The sequence below is a fragment of the Callorhinchus milii genome, unplaced genomic scaffold, assembly GCF_018977255.1.
Source record: "Callorhinchus milii isolate IMCB2004 unplaced genomic scaffold, IMCB_Cmil_1.0 Scaffold2, whole genome shotgun sequence".
NCBI classification, from domain to species: domain Eukaryota; kingdom Metazoa; phylum Chordata; class Chondrichthyes; order Chimaeriformes; family Callorhinchidae; genus Callorhinchus; species Callorhinchus milii.
The window spans coordinates 989,585-1,012,358 of NW_024704743.1; the positions used below are offsets into that span (position 1 = coordinate 989,585).

At 44.5% G+C, this 22,774-nt stretch overlaps 1 protein-coding gene across 1 annotated transcript in view; it reads right to left on the minus strand.

Annotated features, from left to right (window-relative positions):
* Window positions 1-22,774, minus strand: part of obscnb (obscurin, cytoskeletal calmodulin and titin-interacting RhoGEF b) — a 116,512-nt gene that overhangs the window by 21,629 nt on the left and 72,109 nt on the right. Inside the window, 16 exon segments of the mRNA XM_042332117.1 lie at window positions 145-255; window positions 974-1,008; window positions 1,648-1,720; window positions 2,362-2,580; window positions 3,335-3,433; window positions 3,781-3,822; window positions 4,430-4,627; window positions 5,167-5,294; window positions 5,583-5,658; window positions 5,846-6,124; window positions 7,057-8,424; window positions 11,244-11,534; window positions 13,369-13,641; window positions 15,476-15,751; window positions 17,881-18,150; window positions 22,197-22,469. Of these exon segments, the coding sequence (XP_042188051.1) occupies window positions 145-255; window positions 974-1,008; window positions 1,648-1,720; window positions 2,362-2,580; window positions 3,335-3,433; window positions 3,781-3,822; window positions 4,430-4,627; window positions 5,167-5,294; window positions 5,583-5,658; window positions 5,846-6,124; window positions 7,057-8,424; window positions 11,244-11,534; window positions 13,369-13,641; window positions 15,476-15,751; window positions 17,881-18,150; window positions 22,197-22,469 (4,011 nt within the window).

The following is a 22,774-nucleotide window of genomic DNA, read 5'->3' on the forward strand; positions in this document are numbered from 1 at the left end:
CAACCACGACACCTCAAGACTCCACACATTAAGATTGAATAGAAAAATGTCTCAGAATTCTGCGCCGTCGGAGGAGATTCTGGGGCCTCTCGTGCCTTATGTTCTGTGATATCGTTCTCAGATCCTTAAGCATCTGAGAATTACCTTGGGTGATCTTTGCAGAGACCATTTGGGTGATCTGGGAGGTCAGTTTCTGGAGGAATTCTTCTGTCCCAACATCTGCCAGTGAGAAATGTGGTGGGGCTATCGGTGCACCTGCATTAGAAAAAAACACTGAGGGATGGGCAAGCATTTGTCGTGCCAAAAGAATATGACAAGACATACGCAACAACATATAAGGCCCTTCACATCGGTAGCGTCTTGAGGGCGCTTAATGGTGTCATATAATTTAAATTGCATTGTAACACTTCGCATAAATGCAACTAGTTGGCAAGGCACATTCTGCCTCAGGAAGAGAACAATAATAATACTAGTCCTTGCGTTTGCTATAGCGCCTTATCCCGTCTTCGAGACGTCGCAAAGCTCTTCAAAGAATATACTGCAAAGTGAATTGACTGTGCATTTTGTGGGCGAAACACGGCTGCCAATCGCGCAGCGTCCCCACAAACAGTCGCGTATTGAGTGACCAAATTATTATCATTATTCTTCTTGAAGGGGTTATTAACCCCGGAAAGCAACCCGCAAATCGACAAACAACTAGGTTGATATGTACTTACAATAAATATTTCTGATTAAGAGTTATAGTCGTAATGTTAACACTAAGTAATCTCGTTTTCAGAGAGATGGGTCGAGCTGCTGTTGATTCTCAGTCAGTTTATTTTGGATTTATTTATTTTTTAAATTTCCAGACGTTATTGAAATTTAGCACATGGAATTTGACTTTCTAACCAACTAATAGAAATCGACACAGAACCAGATTTCTCTGTTAAAGCTAAGGTCTAAGCGTGTAAAGGATCTACCGACGGTTACTCACCTTCCAACCCTTTGCGGTCGAGGTCTGCAGGTGACCTATACCACAACAGCAACGTCACGGTTCAAAGGGAAAGGAACACGGATTTAAAAAATATTAAACGAAGATTAGAATCATTTTTACATTTGACAGAGCCGTTATCAAGTCAGTGAGACATCTGGTAGCACCTCACAGGAATTTCTGTGACAAATGCAGGAGCCAACATGTGCACAGTCGTGTCGTAACACAGCTATGAAGTGAACAACCAATTTTATCGGAGGGGTTGTTATCCAGGACATCAGCCGGGTGTCAGACCAAGCTGAGAATTCCCTGTCTCCCACCTACTCATGGAAATTCCAGAGATAGATGGTTGGAATGGAATGCACTCTCTTTCTCTCTGGAGGGACGCCCCCCGCTTACCTAATTCTGGAAAGTATTAGGCGCAGGTTGGTGAGAGCCAAGGTGTGAGGACCCCAGAGTGTGCGTCGGGGTAACTGCTGGAGTCTAATCAGCCACAACATGCCATTGATATCACTGTCTACGGGATTTCTAACCTCCACCTGAACAGGCAGATGGGACTTTGGCTTAACGTTTGACCGAAGGACAGACCCTCTGTCAATGCAAAGCTCCTCTATCACTGCAAGCACAATTTGCGCTTAAACGGCAGAAGCTGTCTGTCATCTCATTGGTAAATTTACCCGTTTAAGAATGTTTGCATAAGCTTTTCTTTCATAGTGGTGCTTTCTTCTGTAGGAACTCCAACTTCTTGCACTGAAAATGCAAAGGACAAACCAAGGTATAAACTAAGAAGCTTGCGCTATACAACAATAATAAGCCTATGCATTAAACTTTATATTTAAGTGATATTTCAACTTTATATTTAAATAATATTTTTAAACATTATATTTAAATAATATGTTCAATCTATAGTCGCAAGAGCAACATCACTTTTCAAGTATATTCCGTTAGAAATGAACTCATTTGAGAACGAATGAACTCAAAGCAAAGCCTTGTTTGAAATTTTTTAAAAAAAGTCAAAAATTCCTTCGTTGTCATGTATCAATTTTAACGTTTGTGTAAAAAAAACAATTCTGTAAACCAGTCTAAAATAATCTGTTTTTTTGATGTCAAACATAATAGGGTCAAACAACAGATTACAATTGTACAGCGCTTTCTCACGTCAGGAGGAAGCCCCGAGACTAAAGCGCTGCAAACGAGAACCCGAGTGAAGGGCGCTGTATAAACACAAATTGTTGTCGTTGTTCCAAAGGTGCTGGATAGTCAGGGATTTGGATCCGAGCTGGGTGTTGGGATCAGGAGGGGTGGAGGACAGGGCAGGCTGGATAAATGGTACCCAAAGCTAGTTTAGCTTGTGCAAAATAACTTTCCCTTGAAAGCTGGCGGTTACTTGCCTTCCGCAACATCGAGACGAGCGGTGCAGATGGACTGTCCGGCCTTGTTTGTAGCAATACAGGTGTAGGTACCAGAGTATTCCTTCCCCACATCCAGGAGGATCAGACTGTGCTGCATGTTTGAACTGGCTAATTTATAGCCAGGCGTGTCTTGCTTGATCCAGATAACATCTTCCACAGACTCCTCTTTAAGCCAGGTTATGTCTGGAGCAGGAGATCCTGCAGATTTAATAATAATAAAATTAATAATAATAATCCTTGCATTTGATCACGTCACTCAGATGTCTCAAAGCGCTTCACAGAATACATTGTAAAGTGAATTCACTTCGTATTTTGAGAGCAAAACATGAAAGCCAATTGCATGTAGCAGTGTGCCACAAACAGCCATGGATTGAGTGACTAATTTTGGGGGGAAGGATTAAGACCGCAGGAAAGCGATCCACTCACCAACTAACAGCCGGGTTCCTACTTACCGCTGGATAAATAATGCAGTGGTCAGATGAAGGAGGCCTTTGGCCCATCTGATCTCATCCATATCGGAACACCCATCCTACTTGGCAACCCGTTCCAGTTAATTACCTTCTGAAAAACATCCCGGTGTCTGTCCTCAAATTGTCCTTTTGCGATATATGTCTTCTTGTCCTACTGCCTTGGTGCACCCTTATTAGTATTATTCTGGTTTTACTTTTCCAATCCCATTTAAGGTCCTCTCTGAAAGGGACGACTTCTCTCAAGACCTGAAGAGTCTTAACTTGTCTGATAGTTGCTCCAGCCAAGTACTCGCTGGTTAACCAGAAGTAGGAATACTGGCTGCCTCAGTTAACTCAGCATTGACCAAGGATCAAATACAGGACCTTCTCAGTCTATATGGCTCAGCCATGCACTGGACAAACAACAGTTGCACTTTTAGAACACATCTACTGCGCTGGATGACTACCTTTACAGTTACTAATGGATGCAAGACCCATCATACCTTCAACCTTGACCGTCAGTGTAATACTCGCTCCCTTCTTGACACGCTTGTTTGTGAACCGTTCCAGAAATCTCGGCGGCACTAAGTTTTCTGTCGCTGCTAAGCAAAAGAGATGGCGTTAGACGATAAAGTGCTATCGGCAAAACTAACTGCCTGGATATTCCAGCTTGTGAGCAAGTGATCCGGCGTTCAATATAGCACCTACCATGTCAAAAGAACTCCCAGCACTTCACAGTAGTTGTCAAGTGCAGGAAAAGCGATCCGCCAATTGACTAACAAGCAGGTTCCTTACCTACCCCGAGGTAAATAGAATAGATCTGGAATCGTAGAATTTCTTAACAATTCTACGATTCCAGATGAACAATGATCTTAAACGGCCATAACATTTTCAGGCCTAAGGTTCCATAAGATATACTGTTTCAAGCTGGGAGCAGCTGTAAATTTACCTTTGGTTTCAGGCTCCCGCTTCTCAAACTCTTCTCCTGGGGCTGAAATAGAATTGAAACACACAGAATGAACAGCTTCCTTGGGGAGCGCAGTGTCATCCATTGTAAGAGTGGAATGTAAGAGTGACTAACTGTCAACGAACAGGATCGGAGGCTCGAGTGCGATGTATCGCCTTCAGCCACAACTCCCCGAAGCTTCTGAACTCTCTCCCTCGATACCTCCACCTTGTTCCCTCCCTCCCCTCCCACATGACTGAAGACCTTCCTCTTCGACCGTGCGTATGGTCACCTTCGCCCTCCCCCTCTGCTCAGCGCCAGGCTCCGACACTGTTAAGCACTCCGAGACGCCTGAAGCTCGCCATTTGACGTGAGTTGTTGTTGATGTTGTTGAGCTTCACCAGCGTGGCCCTCTCACCATAACTCCCTGTCCCAGTGGCTAGTCGGCCCTTCCAAGTCCTGCCCATGAGCCAGGCTGGCAGGACAGTCATCAGCAGCGCCCTTGGAGTACTGCGGACCTGCCTGGCTCAGGAACTGGACTACCGAGTCCGCCACAGGAGAGTGGCCTCGATTCTAATATTCCATTGCTAAACATGCCACCTGGGAGCCGGTTCAATTCCAAGGTAAGCTTACCGCCACAAAGGATCCTTACCTTGTACGTGCAAGACAGCGGACGTATATGCAGAACCTGAAGAATTGCTGACGTAGGCGGCATATTCACCATCATCCTCTTTGGAAACATCAAGGATTTCCAGTGAATGATTCCCTTTGTCCTCACTCATCAGCACCTTGTCAGTGCCACGCAGAGGCTTACCATTCCGAAACCAATACACCCGAGGAACTGGATAGCCTGTGGCAGTGAACACGTTGAACCATCTTACATCACATGATTTAGAACAGAAGAGAATAACAATAATAACATAATAATAATAATAATAAATACATCCGGTCATTTCAAATAAATGACTATTATTAATCATCTCATAATATTCCATGCCTTTGATATCACGCCTTGACACTTCTTCGAGACGTCCAAAAACTCTTCACAGAATAGACTGTAAAGTGGATTAACTGTATGTTCTGCGGGCGAATCGTGGCAGCCAGTTGGGCACAGCAGTGTCCTACAAACAGTCGTGGATTTAGTAACCAAATTGTTATTATTTTGACTCTATCCCAGAGTCCCTCTGACTCGCTCACTCTCTCCCTACTTTTAAACCTCCTGTTTCGCCTACAAAATATACAGTCAATTCGCTTTACAGCGTATCCTATCTCGTAGACGTGATAAGGCGCTGTGTGTCAAATGCTAGGATTGTTATAATTATTATTTTATTATTAAGTAGGTTGACTGCGCTTCTAGTCATTGCCCAGAGAGACAATTGTTCAGCAAACCTTTCACTTCAATTTGCAGTTTCGTCATGGGTGCCCCAAGGGTGACGAAAGCATCGTGAAGTTCCTCCACTATTTGTGGCAGCTGCTCCTCCTCAGCCTGAGACTCCAAACCTTCCAAATTCTGCTCCCTGTTGAGGCCAGTGAAGACACCAAGAATTAATACGACGGATCCCTTATTCACAAGAACCCAAAATGAAACCTCCAGCCAAGAGTTAGACTGTTATTGATTGGCGAAGAAACGAAGAAGCCCCAAAAGCCAACAAAACAGCCTGTGCACTCAATAGTTGTTTGCCAATGAATACACAGTCACTACACTATAGAGGCACTGCACATGTCAGACACCCCGGCTGACCGAAGCAACAATGTGAAAAATCCCAGTGTCTATCACGGTAAATAGTCCCGGCTTCAAAACTGACCGTGTGAGAGAGGCTTGAGCACTGACATAGGAAGATGTTTCCGTGGCTTCAGCTGTATCGTAGTCTGAGCTGGTAACTGGAGAACATATCGTAAAACTGTTAGTAAAGGAATAGCAATTATTTCACAATTTTCCCAAAAGACAACATTGACCGTGGTCAATTTTTCCATTTAAATAGTCATTTTAATTTTCCCCAAAATTTAGCACTGTGTGATACTTTCGCCCTCGTTAATTCGTGCGAGAATTGTTATTATTATTGCTTACCATCCACTCTCAGTTCAGCCTTTGTTGAACTAACTCCAATGTAGTTTTCTGCCACACATCTGTACACTCCCATGTCACTCAGAAGGACAGACGTCAATATAAGCTGGTGGCATCCATCTTGGTCTTCATTGATCATGTAGTGGTCGTTCTCCTCAAGAACCTTTCCGTCTTTGAACCATCGAATGGTCGGAGGTGGGTAACCACCCACCATACAGTCAAAGCTGATGGGGTAGCCTTCTTGAACCTCCTGGTTCTGGAGCTCGGATACAAAATGGGGCGCTTCAGGCGATAACAAGACATGTCAAAGGCATTATATGGTGAAGTGATACCAAGCGTGCAAAAGCAAAACCCTGTAGATGCTGAAATAAAAACGTGAGTGGCTGGGAACACGCAACAGGTCAGGCAGCATCTATGGAGAGAGGAAAATGAGTTAACGTTTCAGGTCGATGACCTTTTGACGAACGGTCAACTCATTTTCCTCTCTCCACAGATGCTGCCGGGCCTGCTGCGTGTTCCCAACCACTTCTGGTTTGATCCCGAGCGTGTATCTCATTTTAAGCAACAACACAAATCCCAAAGGCGAATAAAGGGAAGTTTAACACAATGGAGTTTTCATTCACAAAGTGTTAAAGGACGCAGCTGTATTAACTGATCGACTTTTGCCTCTGTTGATGTTTATTCCTCACGGTTTTAACAATCAGTTGACGTTCGAATTCAATTGCACGGCACAGAAATAAGAGTCAACTTTCTGCGCCATGTTTGAGCCTGTTCAAATGGTGCGCAAGCAAAGCTGTGCTTGTCAGGTTTAAGGATCGGATGCAAAGGTGAGCGCTCGAGGGAGGGAGTTCCAAAGTTTGGGGCAGTAGGAATTGAAGGCTCAGCCACCGATGCTGAGCCGCAGCCGGTTCAGCGAGCCGGAGTTAGCTGAGCGCATGGGGACAAGCGGAGGGGTAGGGCAGGGGAAGTATGGAGAGATAAGGAGGTTCCAGGGAGCGGAAGAACTTGTGGGCAAGGATAAGGATCTGGGAGCCAGGAGAAGAGAGCGGCCAGGACTGGGGGTTAGTGGACGTTCAGGGTTTGGTGCGGGTGCGGATCATGGGGAGGGGAGGGGAGAGGGGGGGGGTGAGTTTTCGACGGCTTTGCAGCTTGTGGTGGGTGGCGTTGTTGGGAGACCAGCCAAAAAAAGGGGACACACGACACGGCAGACTCACCAGCCTCGGCCCCGCTGGCGGCTGATCTCTCTCTCGCGGGCGGCAGACCTGCTTCCGACTCAGAAGAAGCGGAGAACTGCGAGGCCTTTTTAATCCGGATTTGCGCCCGGGCCCCGTCCTCGCAGATGTCGATATGGACCGGGACCCCCCGGCCGACAAACATCTCCTTGAACCTGGCCGCCGCCAGCTCGGCCTCCAGCAAGGTGTCGAACTTCACGTAGATGTACCTCTCGTCCTCGTGGTAGGTCTGCTTGTCCCGGGGGTCTTCTCCCTCATCGGCACTGACGAATAACTCCTCCTCGACCTCGGAGAACTCGAGTGGCAGCAGCTGCGAGCGCAGGAGCCGGTGCAGCCGCTTGCCCGCCCTGCGGAAGGCGTCGTCCATTTCGCTCCCCGAGGAGCTCTCCGGCTCACTGTCGCTGCCGGGCTTCCTGGCCGGATCCCGCCGGGGCTCCGGGCCGGCCCACGGGCCGCCCCTCCCGACGCGGAGCCCGGCACTGTGCGAGGTGGTGCCCAAGGCGTTGGAAACCTCGCAGGTGTAGGTCCCCGCGTCTTTCTCTTCCACGCCCGCCACGATGAGGGAGCAGGTTCCGTCTGGGTAGCTGTCGATGTGGTGGTGGCGCCCGTCGGCCAGGGCCACCCCGTCCTTCAGCCACCGCACTCTGATCTCGGTCTTGCTCAGCGACACGCACTCCAGGTGCAGGGTCCGGCCTGGCTCGCTCACCTGGTCTTTGAAGACCTCCCCAAACACAGGCGGGCCCTCTTCCTCCCGCCGCTGCTGCTGCTTGAGGCCCTTCCTGGTCTTGTAGCCCTTGAAAGCCGCCTGGATCTTGGTGGCGGCCTCCACGAGCGACGGGTCCTCTCCCGGGGCGGCTGTGCCCTGCGGCTGCTCGGGTTCCGTCACCGACGTCTCCCAGTGCTTCCAGAACTTGCTTGTCGAAACGGTTTGGACTTTCCCGGCCACGGTGATGGTGGACTTGCCCGCCCTCTTCAGGTAGTGGACGAGGCAGGGGGTGCTCGACCTGGAATCCTCGTCGGAGCTCGTGTAGGAATCCCAAACGCGGGACGTTTCATCCGTGGACAGGTCCTCGCTCTCCGCGGCTCTCTGCTTCCGACGTTTCTGCGCCTTGTCGTCTTCCTCCGGCACTTCGCAGATGGAATCCAGGGTTGGCTCCCGGCTCATTCGCCGTTTCTTGGCCAAGGCCTCCCACAGGAGGTGCAAGTCTCCTTCCTGGGCGGCCTCCGGGGGCAAGCTTGGCTTGGCTGGCAGCTCTCCCGACTCCTCTTCCTCGCCCGTCAGCTCGGCTATAACCTGCGCGGACTCCTCTACGGCTTCCAAGTCGGGCTCCGGCACAGGCTGGGGCTCAACTGCGGAACAGTAAGGCTTTGAATTATTGGAAGTCAGACATTCGTTAAGTACAATCTCACCGAGACAGAGACAGGAGGAACGAACGGTCAGTGCATTGGAGAGTGAAATTAAAATTCACAGAAATTTTAAGAAATAGGAGCATTGTATTACAGCACTCAATACAAATGACAAATTTATATTGATATATAGTGCCTTCCACATCGGGAGGACATTCCAAAGCGCTCAAATTATGAAGTCTGTTTGAATATTATTCAGAAAGTGTTTATGTACCTATTTACAACGCCTCCCCTCCCCACTCCCATCACCAACTACCCTAGCGTCCTTTTAAACCAATCGGGCCTTCCGAGATTATACTTCACGCCGCGTACATGAAATGATTAATTGCACACAAAACGGTGACTACATGTTGAACCCCCTCCAGCTACACATCCTAACCTTTCAACAGCCTTATAATTTGCTAATTTTATTGTTTAGCCAGTAAAAGCAACTTTAACACACAGGTCTCAGGAGCCCGTATCCTCCAATTCATTCACTGAATATTTTATAAATAATAATAATAATAATACTCCTTGCATTTATTTGATAGATCAGGTCTTCTAGCCGTCTCAAAGCGCTTCACAGAATATACTGTAAAGAACTGTCAATAGCATCCTTCTATCGCTCGGTCTTGATTTGCATTGATTTTTTTTTGGTGGGGTGGGGGGAATATTTTTACGTCTAAACTGTGAGTCTTGGTGGCATTGTTTTACACGAACCGCGTACCAATTCACCTCTCATACACCGCTGGGTTACAGGAACTCTTACCGGCCACTGCCCAACACAGCAGAGTTTCTTCAGCGACCACTATTTAAACAAAGATGTCCAAAGTGAATGACAATGTTTACGACGTTGATTTCTTTTCCCCAAACAAAGTGATTGCCCCCCCCCCACACCCTTCCCCCCAGGCCCGAAATTAAACTGTAAGGCTGTGGGTAATTTTGGGTAACGAAATTAAAATCAAATGATAATAAATTGGTCACTCAATCCACACTGTGCTTTTAGATGTCTCGAAGACATGATAAGGCGCTGTATCTAATACAAGGATTATTGTTATTATTATGTTATAAATTTTGGAAAACGGTCTGGATTTGGAGATTGATTTTCTTCAATCGTGAAAAAGAACAGCAGAAAATATAGAGTAGATTTAAGACTGATTTCCAAAATACTGCTCAATCTTCAATTTTACGACTGTGGAATTTTACGACAGGAGGGTGAGAAATTTCGGCCCCAGAAGCAAAAGCAGTGCTGAACATCCTATCAATAACTCTCAGATCTTAATCTCTTTAGAAACTTCCAAAAGAGGGATTATAATGCACATTTCATTAACTGAATAATACTCAAACAGACTTTACAGTTTGAGCGCCTTGAAACGATGTCCTCCCGATGTGAAAAGAAACTATATAAATTATATTAATTTTATGCACATGAATCAATTGATTTTTTTAATGTTTCTTCTTGTTCAGTAAAAGTGTGAAACCCAAAATTCATAACAAAAACGTAGCAAACGGGCATTCAAACCCTTAAGACTTTGCCTTGCTACGTGGCAATGTTATTCGCAAGATCACAAGATTGGTTTGGATGAAGAAGGCCCTTTGGCCTATCTGCTCTCCTCCCTCGAGAACAACCACTCTGCTGTCCCCCACCATAGCATCGAGCTGTTTTATAAATGATATGATCAGACATTTAAATTCTCAGGGAACACAGTAGATTCTCAGCTGTGTTAAAACATTTGTGCCATCTAACAATTGAAAGTAGGCACATGGGTTATGGACACCCTTGGAAAAGGTTTCTTCAGGTAAGAAGGACGATGACGTGGAGAGAAAAAGTTGTAAAGAAATGAAAAGACCAAGAAGTGGTTGATTCCCAAATCGTGTGCTCTTGTCATCCGTCAAAAAATATTGGCCCAAAGTGAGAGATGAAATCAGTGGACATGGAATATGAGCGTACGCATTTGATTCCCTCTTTGAAGGAAGATATGCACGACACCTATCACACTGGCATAAAGCTGGTGAAAGTACATACAAGAAGAACATTTCCAAGCAAAAGCATTGCTTAGAAAATCTGCAATAACATTAACTTCATGTTGACCATTCCATAGTAGAGCAGCAGAGATTTCCTTCTCTGTCAAGGTTCATGACTTGCCTGTGTGTTCTGCTGGAGCAAGTCTTAGAAGAAAAAATGTTTTCTGTGTCTTAGAAAAAAATATTTAAAACAATCAGGAAGGACTGATGATGAGGTCAAAATATTTAACGTTTCCCAAATGTAACAAAGTGCTTCACATGGCCCAAAATTCCACACTTTTGAGTCTACTTTGACTTAAAACGGCACAGATTTGGGGGAAACGTCTTCAATTGAGTCTTAATCTGGAATCCGGTTTTCCATAACTTCTTAAAAAGAACCAGTTGCCAAATTAAGAGTTTTGCCCGCAATTCTGCACAACCTTAAATCTTGAGACAAAGTGGCTTAACAGCCTAGGACTAGATGGAATTTTGGGGGCAAGAGACTGCACAATTTTCTTAAAAGATCTGACCATATATAATATATATCAATGTTAATATATATATATATATAATTATATATAATATATATTATATATACACACTCTATACATATGTTTATAGACAGAAAAGCGACATATGTTTGAAAGGATTCACTTGCTCATTGATGTGAATGAGCAGGTTTCAGTTCTGCTGCCAGGTCCTGCTTTCGTTGGCAAAGCGTGAAAAACATGCTAAGCTTGCGGCGCTTACACGTGGGGCTTCCGACCCACAATTCTCACCCAGCAAAACCGTCTGCGGTAAATGAACAGGTTCTCCAGCGCCAGCCCGGTTCAGAGCCGAGATGCGGAATCTGTAACCCAAGCCTGGCACCAGATTATCAACGGTGAGCTCCGTGTCCTTGACCACATTTGTGTTACACGGCGACCAGCGGTCACTGTCAGTAGACTTCATCTCAATGCTGTAGCCTAGTAAACTACAGCCACCATCGCTCAGTGGCGTAAACCAAGAGAGCGTAACAGACTCGCTGGTCTTGCTAAGGACTTCTGGATCTTCAGGAGGATCGGGGAGGCCTGGGGGAGGTGCAGAGTTAAAATGATTAAGGAGACGAAATCAAATACAAATGTGCCCCAGTTGCTAACGTTTCACCCTCCTGCGTCCCGCCACTCTTCCTGGTGATTAGTTCCAGTTGCTTATTATTCCCTAGTTAAGCACTATCAGAAAATACTGTAAAGTGAATCGATTGTGCATTTATGTGAGCGAAACGTTGCAGCCAATTGTGCACAGCAGCGTCCCACAAACAGTCGTGCGTTGAGTGACCAAATTATTATTAATTTTTAAAAAATTTTTAGAAAGAATGATTACCCCCAGAAAGCAATCCGCCAATTAACTTTAATTTTAATTACTGTATATATCTCTATTAAGTCCCACTAGTTCCGAGACTAACCATCTCCGGTTTATCTAATCATCCTCAAAGCTCATTCCTCTAATAGTGGGGAGCAGCCTCCTTGCTTTCTCTGTTCTCCCACTTATGTCACAATTATACATTGCACTTCATGTCCAGCCTGACCATACAAGACTGCTGGGAATATAAAGTCAACTCAATTGGCAATGCAGCCATGCACCTAACTCACTTTGCTTACTGTAGTTACACTGCTTAAATACAGTGAACATAATATATAAATGCATCAACATATTTTAGTGAAGTCTGGGCTTACAGAATAACATTAGCCTTTTCTCTGATAGACATTTGTTTCCATGCAGCCTTCTCAGGTGAAAGGACAGGGAACGACCAAGCCACAAACTTTCCCCAAGCACAACAAGCACTGCAAATATGGGATCAGCAAACAGACAGCAAGGCAGAACAGCGCACTGTACGATAAGGAGATAAGGACTCAAAGCTTGGACAAGCGAAAATGAATATAAAAATGTCACTACTCGATAGGGTGTAATGAGAAACTGTATATGGAACAGCGCGGGAGACAAGGTGAGGTTGAATTGTGGTGTTAATTTAAAAGGGAGCTGGTTAGGTGTTTTTTTGGACGTGAAGTGACTTAGGAATATAAACGTGTATATTATTCTTACCAGGCAGCTCGGGTAACAACAGTCTCTCTCTTCTGAATTTTTACATGACAAAACAGAATATTTCTAGCCACCACTGAAAGCTGATGCTCCATCAGACACAACCACAACTCGCTGCCAAATTAAGCTCATTATCACTGAGGCCGACAACAACAACAGCAACAAATTGCATTTATATAGTGCCTTTCACGTCAGGAGGTGCTGGACAGTCAAAGCTTAGTACCTGAGCTGGGGGTTGAAATCAAGAGGGGTGGAGAGGACAAGGGTGGGGGGGGGGGGGTGACTGAAGATCAAAGAGGAAGGTCTTGAGATGGGCCTTGAAGGAGGCAAGGGAGGGGGGTGGGGGGTGAGGTGAAGGGATACTGGGTTCTAAATGGTGGGGGTAGAGAGGCTGAAGACCCGACTGCCAATGGTGGGGCGGGCGGGCAGCTCGGGGCGGGGACATGGGGAAGGCCAGGGCCCGCTGAGCAGAGGGAGAGGCCAGGTAGATATGGTTATAGCAGGTCGCAGAGGTAGGGAGGGGGTAAGACCTTGGAAGGCTTTATATCTCAAACTCCATCCTCTGGGGGACGGGGGGGGAGCCAGTGGAGCCGGGCGAGGGCGGGGGTGATAGGGTCACGGAACCTGATGCGGGAGAGGGCACGAGCTGCAGAATAATATGGAGCTCGTGGAGGGAAGAGTTGGCAAGTCCAGACAGAAGAGAAACTCAAAACAGCCCAACTCTGGATATCAGACAAGCATGTTGGGTTACTGCACAAACAGAGCACTGGTGCGGCTCGGCCAGACTTAAAGCCAAACGAAGCTTGCAGGATGTAAAGATCTTACCAATAACTGATAATTTTGCTGATGTAATGGCATCCCTGGAGGCAAAAGTGATTTCTCCAGAATGACGAGCTAGTGCGTGGGTCAGAATGAGCCTGTGAGTGGTTTTCTCTGCCTTTTTCTCCCAGTGTTCGTCTGGATGGATTTCAGTTCCATTCAGATACCAGCTTACTTCGGACACGGGGATTATTTCATTTAATACACACTCAAATTCAGCAGTGTTTGCCTGGACCACTTCAACATCTCTCATGGGCTCCAATACGTCAATATGCCAACCTATGCAGAACAAATATACGTCACATAGCAGTGGTGCTCTCTCCTCGATCACTGTGACCATAATAATCCTTGAATTTGATATAGTGCTTTGACTGTGTATTTTGCATACAGCAGTGTCCCACAAACAGTTGTGGATTGAGTGACAATTTTTTTTAAAAAAGGATTATTACCCCCGGAAAAGTCATCCGCCAATCGACTAGCAAATGGGTTCTTACTTACTGCTGAGTAAACAGAGGCGTGTGGAGTAAGGAAACTTGCCTAATGTTACATTCTGCTTGGGAATCAAACCCAGGTCATCTCTCTTGAGAGGCGAGTGCTCTAACCAATACGCCACAGGACTCCACAAATGGCAGCTTAGAGTCCACGATAACTATGTTTCTCAACGTTTGAGGTCTGAATGCACCTCATGGTGTTAGGAGCGTAGCGTAAATTAAAGATCATCCAGAACTTTGAAAAATAATTCTCAAGTTTAGTCTTAGTTTGGAAACCAGTTTGCTTTAACATCTCGTCCAAAAAGTCATCACCTCTGACAATGCAACACATCCCCCAGCACTGAAATGTCAGCCTAAAATACAAGTTCAAAGTTCCAACGTGGGGCTTGAACGCACAACCTTCTAATTCAGAGGCAAGTGTGCTACCAACTCAGCTCGGCTGGCAACACAACTATTTGGGTAGTGGGATCCATCCACGTGAACCAAGATCGCCCTAAGTTGCTCATCCATCTTACTTTCTCAACATTGAGCCCTCAGTTTATGGCCACAATCGGGAACAACACTGTGTGGAAATTAAACATCAGGTCAAGCAAACACGGCCAGTACAATCTCTATTGGATTGAAGCACGGTTGTCAATATGCTTTCTGTTGATTAATAATAATAATAATTCTTGTATTTGATATAGGGACTTATCACGTCTTCAAGGCGTCTCAAAGCGCTTCACAGAATATACTGTAAAGTGAATTGACTGTACATTTGTGGGCGAAACGCAGCAGCCAATTGCGCACAGCAGCGTCCCCACAATTGATTCCTGGATGCATCGTTGTTCCACATTAAGGATGTTAGAGATATTATGTTTTGTGCCAGAATGCGTAAGAGCGAAAGACTCTTCCCTGACTTAACAGAGCAGCTGGAAACCCACAGTGATGGTATCAAAAAATATTTTCAAGCAATGTCGTCCAAGAAACAACGAAATGAGCAGTCAACGAGTCAGAAATATTAGGGTGAATTTGGATGAGAAGGGAATATAAACCAAGACTGTTAAATGTAGAGGAAATTACATACTTCTTTTGCTTAACATGTGTTTGCCTCCTTTGCTCTATGAGGTAAGACTCTTTCCTTGAACAAAAGGTACCATCATATGTTAAGATTTTCAATGTCCCTATTTCCTTGAGAAACGTTTATAAAGGGGATGATGTATGAATGAAGTATATATGTATACTTTTAAAAAAAGAGGAAAATGCTAACAAAAGTCTTAAAGAGATATGGGATTAAAGCAGGCCCGTGGGATCGAGTAAAAAGCTTACTCGGTGTAGACTCGATGGGCCAAATGGCCTCTTTCTGAGCTGTAAATTTCGATAATCCTAGGATAAAATGTGCTGAGTGGGTAGAACCCCTACTCCCAGTGGTCAAATTAGACTGAGATGTAAGCTTAAATGAAATAATTTGATCCTGCACCAGGAATATTGGTGATGTATAAATAACATAATCACAAATGAAAAGCTTAAGTTTTTTTGAAGCTTAGATTATTCAATAACAAGCCACTGGTATGTGTGATAGTGAGTAATCTAACGCAGCAGCTCCTGGTAAAATAATTCCCTTTAGCTGTGATCTTGTTTACCTTTAACATTTAGATACGCTGACGACATTGTATTTCCAGCGACAAAGGTCACGATACAGCTGTCCAGCGGAGTTAGGTTCTTTAAGAGTAACATGTGTCTTTGTCCACCTTCAAAGATGGCCATTTCTATGTTTTCAGACTGTGAAATGGGAGCATCATCCAACAGCCACTTGCAGTCCTGTAGCTCTGGTCGGGTCAAGCGGCATTCGAACAAAGCTTCGCCCCCTTCTGAGGTGTCCACATTCTGTAGACCTTCAACAATGTCAGAGCGCTCTGCTAAAGAAAGAAAGATCCGTTACTTATATTTACGATAATAACAATCTTTGCATCTGATGTAGCGCTTTATCGAGTCGTCGAGACGTCTCAAAGCGCTTCACAGAACATAATGTAAAGTGGATTGTAAATATATCGTCATGTTGCGGATGAAACACAGAATATACTGTGAAGTCAACTGTGTATTTTGTGGGCAAAACGCAGCAGCCAATTGCGCACAAACAGTCGTGGATTGAGTGACCAAATCATTAATTTTTAAGGGATTATGCCGCCCCAGAAAAGCAATCCGCCAATCGACTAACAACTGGGTTCCTACTTATTGCTGAGTATACAGAGGCGTGTGTGTGTGGAGTAAGGAAATTTGCTTAACGTTTCACCCTGCCCGCCCGGGAGTCCTCCCGCTTGCCAGGCGAGTGCTCTAACCACTGAGCTACAGGACTCCACAACTTACTTGCACCACTACTTGCACTTCCTGCATCCCGAAAGTCATTACCTTTTCGTGAAAGTTCCTTTCGCGCACTTTAGACGTGTGCATTTTTAATGATTTTCAACGAAAGAGCGCATTGATCGGCGGTACGTTTGGCTCATAAACATTACCTATTGATATATTGTCCGGACTTGCAGCATAGACGCGATAGAAATAATAAGAAAATATACAATTGAGAATAAACCATACAATACACGTACAATCCAAGTTTACATTTAAGTAGCACCTTTTCACATCAGGAGGACGTCCCAAGACTCTAAGCTATTCTGTCTTGACGCCCGAGCTGGGGGGGGGTGAGGGAGGTGGGGGGAGTGAGGAGGGGGTGTGGGGAGTGGGGAGGAATTCTGACATTATACATTGAAAAAGACATTCACAGAATGGCAGTCGGGCATGTATGAGTGATTTGAATTTGTCATTAACTGAGAGCCTTGTGCCTTTTACTTCTGTAGGAAACGCAGAACTACCTTTCAACCCTGCGCATCGGAAATCAGTACAAGTTAGAAAAGGTGCAATCCGTCACACTTTCCTTTTGACTCTCGTTCTAAAGTTTCAGCTCTCCTGAGGGGTCCATTGACCACACACGTCCTTTACCTCCTCTTCACACCGTGACGGGCAACAGAAAGCTATACCGCAGAAGGAAGAGCTGAAACTTAAGAGCATGATATTACCTGGTCTTGTAAGGCTGGTAATTACAGTGTCCTTAAATGGGTGATGACTTGGACTACGATACTTGGCTTTGAAGCGCTGAGTAACATTAAAATGTATCATGGATGAGTGAGATCACTTAAGATACACATAGGAAGGTACAGAATAAGATCTGGTTGATTGCAAAGTTAAAAGAAATACACTCCTCAAAATCTCATAGTCTTCAATCAACTTCTTCACCAGATAACTGGCTAATCAATTCCCTCTTGAATTCACTAACAGAATCTGCTTTCACCGCCTCACTGGACAGTCAGGCCGCATATTCACCACGCCGTGTAAAGTAATTCAATCTGAACCGCACTGTTCACCTTAGGCTGCAGTGTGGACGTGGTGAATACGATGTTTATTTTGTAAGGAACACAACCAAGATAAGCTTCTGCAATAGACTTTTCCTCAAATAATGTTGAGTAAACTATGCGTAGGAAACATAAAACCAACGGCTCTCAAAGGCTCCCGCGAGTGAAAATTCCAATTGACAAACTGTTACGAATTGCTCTTGTAAGCTATAATTATTGCTGTAGGTACTTACGACTGAAAGCCAGAAATATAACAACAGACCCGGGGGAGGGCATAATATTGCAAATATCCAGTTCTTAAGGAATAAATCAATCGGAAATTGAACTGAGGAAAACAGCTAGTTGTAGAGCTCTGTACAGCTGCTTAGACTGTCTCTTTATTAAGCTTAATAAACAGGCAGTTGAAAGTTCCTGATTATTTCACTTAATAATAATAATCCTTGCATTTGATATAGCGCCTCGTCACATCTTCAAGACGTATCAAAGCCCCAGGACTGTATAGTTTGCGAGCGAAACGCACAGCAATTGGCTCAAGGGTTCCCAACAAACCACGGGGGAGTGAGACACAATAGGTTCCGTCTCAAGGTAAGTCTGCTTGTTGCGTTATGTTTAATCGAGCCGCGTTACATTTGCCCAGGGCTCACCTGGAACGCTGAGCACGGCAGAAACCATTGTCCCAGAAGCTTCGCAAGTGTACGTTCCACCGTCCTCCGGCGTGACGTCACTGATTTTCAGTTTCGCTACGTTCCAGTCCTGCTCAATAATGACGCGATGACCTGAATCAGCCTGAATCTCGTGCCCATCTCTCCTCCACAGAGCCTGGACTGGTCTGGAGTACTGGCAGATAAACACTGCTGTGCCATGTTCCTCTATAGTCAGGTCTTCCATTTCGCTCACTACCTCAACTGTTGGATCTGTCAACCAATATGTCACATGGACATGCATTAGCAGCACAGACTTTCTGTTTCTTTAACCAGAGTTTGCAATGTGGGATCACGTCGGTGCCACAAACAACATTAGCGATAAAGGTTATTTCCAGGTTAAACACTACGAGCCCCAGCCCACCACAGTGCTGATTGAAAAGATTTCAGATTTGGTCATTTATTCTAACTTAGTCAGGTTAGGTCAAATTTGACACTGATAAAGCAGCCTTAATCCCAAACCACAATCCAAAGACTGTGCTTGCACTACTAAACAATGCCTGTATTCCAGACACTTGTCAGATTTATGCTGTGGATTTATTTCCCAACTGAATCTGCCGGAACTCCTATTACATCCAAAAGCCTTGGGACGTCTCCCGACGTGAAGCTGTACAAGCGTAAATTGCCTTTGTTGTGTGTATATATATACATATGTGTGTGTGGAAAGTGGTCCAGGAAACCTTACCTGTAAGTGCATCAAAACTACCTGTAAGTTTTATTTCAGAATGAATTGTGATGCCAACAAAGTTCTTCAGACAAGTGCATTCCAACCAACATCCTTTACACTTTCTAATCTAAACACATCTTAAAGTGCTCTCTCTCTCCCTCGCTCTCTCTTCCTCTTTCTCATGACCCTACCTCTACACCGTTTAGATATTACCGACACTACTTCCCTCAGACAGAATAGCCGAGGGGGTGTGGGGAGGTGTTTATGGGCAGGAGTAGCTTATCTGTCAGCTCAGTGAAACTTAACACTAGTTACCTTCTGAACTCCGAGAATACAACCAAGGTTGTGCAACCTAGCCCCATAATTTAACCCTGTCATCTCAGGTATCGTTCTGGTGAAATTCACCAGCTACCACTCTCAGTCAGATTGAGTGAGGTCAGTATTCCCTGCTAAAACAGATTTGGGTGCAATTGTTATTCAGACACTGAGGGAGGGCAAGACAGATGGGCAAATTCGAAACACATTTTAACACTATTCCTAAAATAGGGAACCGAATATGGTTAAAAACAGTGCAATGATGCCCTCCAGTTCTTTTGAAAAGATGTGTTTGTTCGGTACTGCTGTAGTGCTTTTGAAAACCGCAAGAACTACAATAAACTGGATCAGATCAAAGTGGACACAAAACCAATCCGTCTGGGCTTTTCGGCAATGATTAGTAATTAATGAACACTTGCTTACTGAGCAGATATTTGCTAACTCCATCAATTAGCTGCGAAGCCCCAATACCCACTGTTCCTGTTGTCTCCGGTTAACAGTCAAAACGTGACCTTATCCATCACGGACAATGGCAGTAATACATAAACTGATATCTTTACCATGAGCACTGTGCAAGGCACACACATCATGTTGCTTTACCAACTGGCAAAGTATTCTCTTCATATTTCTGGCAGCAGTTCCAATTAACCCGAACATTTAGTTCGCCGATCACCTCAGAAACAAAGCATCTAATATTCAAGTCTAATTACGTCCCACAAAACAAAGCACACAATCTGTCACTGTATTAATAGCAGTGCGAGGCAGTGTGTTAATTGCAAACTAAACTACACTACTGAGCATGGCGAAGGGTGAATGATTCAAATCTATAAGCCCGAGTGATGGATAATACTAAGGAAACTCAGTTGGTCAGTATAGCGATCGAATACATGCAGATATATGAATAAACGCACACTCGGCCAATTAATTGCAACAAACACTACCCGGTGCAGTCGTGTGAAAGGGAACCAAAGCCATTTTCTTTACGTTTAATGCCGAAAGGAATTTAAAAGGGTATTTTTGGAATCTATGATATAATATGTTGCTTTGCATTTTATTCTCAATACTTTCAATAAGTGCGACTTCAGATAATGAATGGTCCATTGCTACTTATGATTCAGGGAATGGATTTGGCATTACATTTATAATCCCAACAGTAAAATTTACCGCCATATAATGCTAGATGGCATAAAAAAAAATTTAAATTACAGCACAGAAGGAGATTATTTGGCTCAGTGAGTTTCTCCATTGGACCTGTATACTCTAATTTCCCGCTGTTCCATCATTATATTGTTATTACTCTCGTGGTGTTATCCAATTCCCTTTTAAAGACTGTTCTGTTCTTTTCTCCAATGGGAACTTGTGGCAAAGCGCTGTGTGTAATAATATTTCTTCAAAACTGTACCAGTGACAGCCATGAGTTTATTTAAATATCAGGGCATTCTTAATCCTTTAGATTTCTCTGATTTAGATACTGATTACCCCATCCTTCTCCACTCTTTCCACCCGATCCTTCTCGAGTTCAAAATCCTCGTCCTAACCTTTACATCCCTCCATGGTCTTGCCCCACGCTACCTCTGTGACCGCCTTAAACCCTACCAACCGGGCACCAGCCTGCTTCACATCCCTCAACCCACCAGTTCCTCCATTAACTATTGGGCTTTCAGCGTATATGTTCCCACTCTCTGGAACTGCATCCCCGGAGTCCCTTTGCCTTACCCTTTACCTCACCACATTCAAGGTCCACCCCAAGATCTTCCTGTTTGACCAGGCTTTGGGCCATCTGTCTGCCATCTCCCACCCATCGTGGGCCCCCATTCCACCTCTTGCGAAGCACTTTGAGACATTTTCCTAAATGAAAGGTGTTTTATAACTACAAGTTGTTGTGGTAGATTTTTTTTCCCCCCATACCATGAAATACATTGATGAAGTATTTAAGCAGGGAAGATAGCATGAATTGTTCTTACTCTTCCCTTGTGATCCACTGAGACTAACATCATAATCAGTATCAACAATAACTTGTGAGTCCTTCACTTAGAGAAGCGTCTCCGAAAGCTTTGAAGAGTATCGCAACCTTTTCCCTCGCAATACCAATGCTTACAGAGGCCACAATGATCTTTTGTTGTCTTGTACGTTCCAATGACACTGTGACTACCTTTCAGCGGCTTGAGAAACAACAGGATTCTACACTACTTTCACAGTGAACCGTGGAATTTTTGCCCATAAAAAGGGCAGGTTAAGATACCCAAGGCAGGGAATGTAGTTCATTATAATATACCGATATATTAACGAACCCAAATTTATTCTTCTTTCGGTTTCTCATGGCATTTCAACTTCAATAATATCTTAGATTCTTGGGAGAAAACCTACAGTCGATATTCTTTATGAAATGTAGTAATGTAGTGCTTTTTTATTTTTGCTGGGTGGGCCATGGGTTGGCCAAGACAACACTGCACAGTTTGTCTCTTTCATACCACCTGTGCTATATGGCCAGCGTGTGATATCATGAGTTACATTACTGGCTGTTCCAAGGGAATTTCATACAGCAGAATCTCACCAACATACAAGTGTTTGACTGTTTCAACTTAATAAGAGGAACTTTGGATTACCAAAAAATGTTGTGAATATAAAGAAAATGGATTTTCTGGATTAAATGCGGTTGTTAATCGATTATTCAGTCACCGCGCTGAAGCGTAGAATTTATGATAAGTATTAGAGATCCTTTTGCTTTAATCCCTTCATTGCTGGCTACGTTGAGAAGAGGCTGCTCAAATCACGTCAATTATACTTGTAAATAAAGATTCTTTATCACTTTGCTGCAGATTTAACAATAATAATAATAGAATTTGATATCGCGCCCTATCACGTCTTCAAGACGAATCAAAGCGCTTCACAGAATATTCTGTGAAGGGAATTGACCGCATGTTTTGTGGGCGAAAATTTCAATTTTAAAACGGTATTATATAACAAACCAGTTGTCACAGTGCAGATTGGTATTCCTGTGATGAAAGGCGAGGTGCCTTCCCCAGATGCCCCTGCTCGGTTCGGGAACCCACCACCCGAGAAAAATCCTAGGTGCTGACATGTCCTCTCTACTCACCACTCTGCACACTGGTGTTGTCTCTGTGATTCCCAAACAACCTCATCCCATTCGTTCAATTCACCAATGTAGAAAAGCAGCTCAACAAAAACAGCCCAGCAGCCCCCCACACCCTCCCGCCCCCCCACCCAAGCACGCATACAGAGAAAGGACTAAAATAGCCGTGTTTCACAGAAATACCTTTCACTAATAGTTTGGCTGCAGAGCGAAGTGTCCCAGCTTTAAAAGTGACAGTCCCCGAGTCATTTGTTCCCAGGTCGTTTAAGGTTAATGTGTGGACTTTGGCGTCTCGGACAGATATCTCGTTCAGATTGGTATTGTGAAGACGTGACCCATCCAGCCACCACTGCACATTCTCCACCCCCTCGTGTGAGAGCTCGCACAGAAACGTGGCTGCCCCACCAGCAAAGACATCGGTGTTCTTTAGACCACAAACTATTTTTATTTCTCGTTCTGTAAAGTGAAGCAAAAAAAAAAAAGTGAACTTGACTGGATTGAGTTGGTGGGGAAAAAAAACACACCCATGTTCTTTTTCTTCCTTTGAATGACGTTAAATTAAGAGTTAAATTAAGTAAAGTAAGATAACTCAAAGTGGCCCGGCAGTAAATAAATTAAGGCAAAATTATACCCACTAATTAACGTAAACAGCCCTCTGGCACGTGACTTCACCCCTCAGTACTAGATAAGATTCGACCACAAAATACACAGTCAATCCACTTTACAATACATTTTGTGAAGCACTTTGAGACGTACTGACA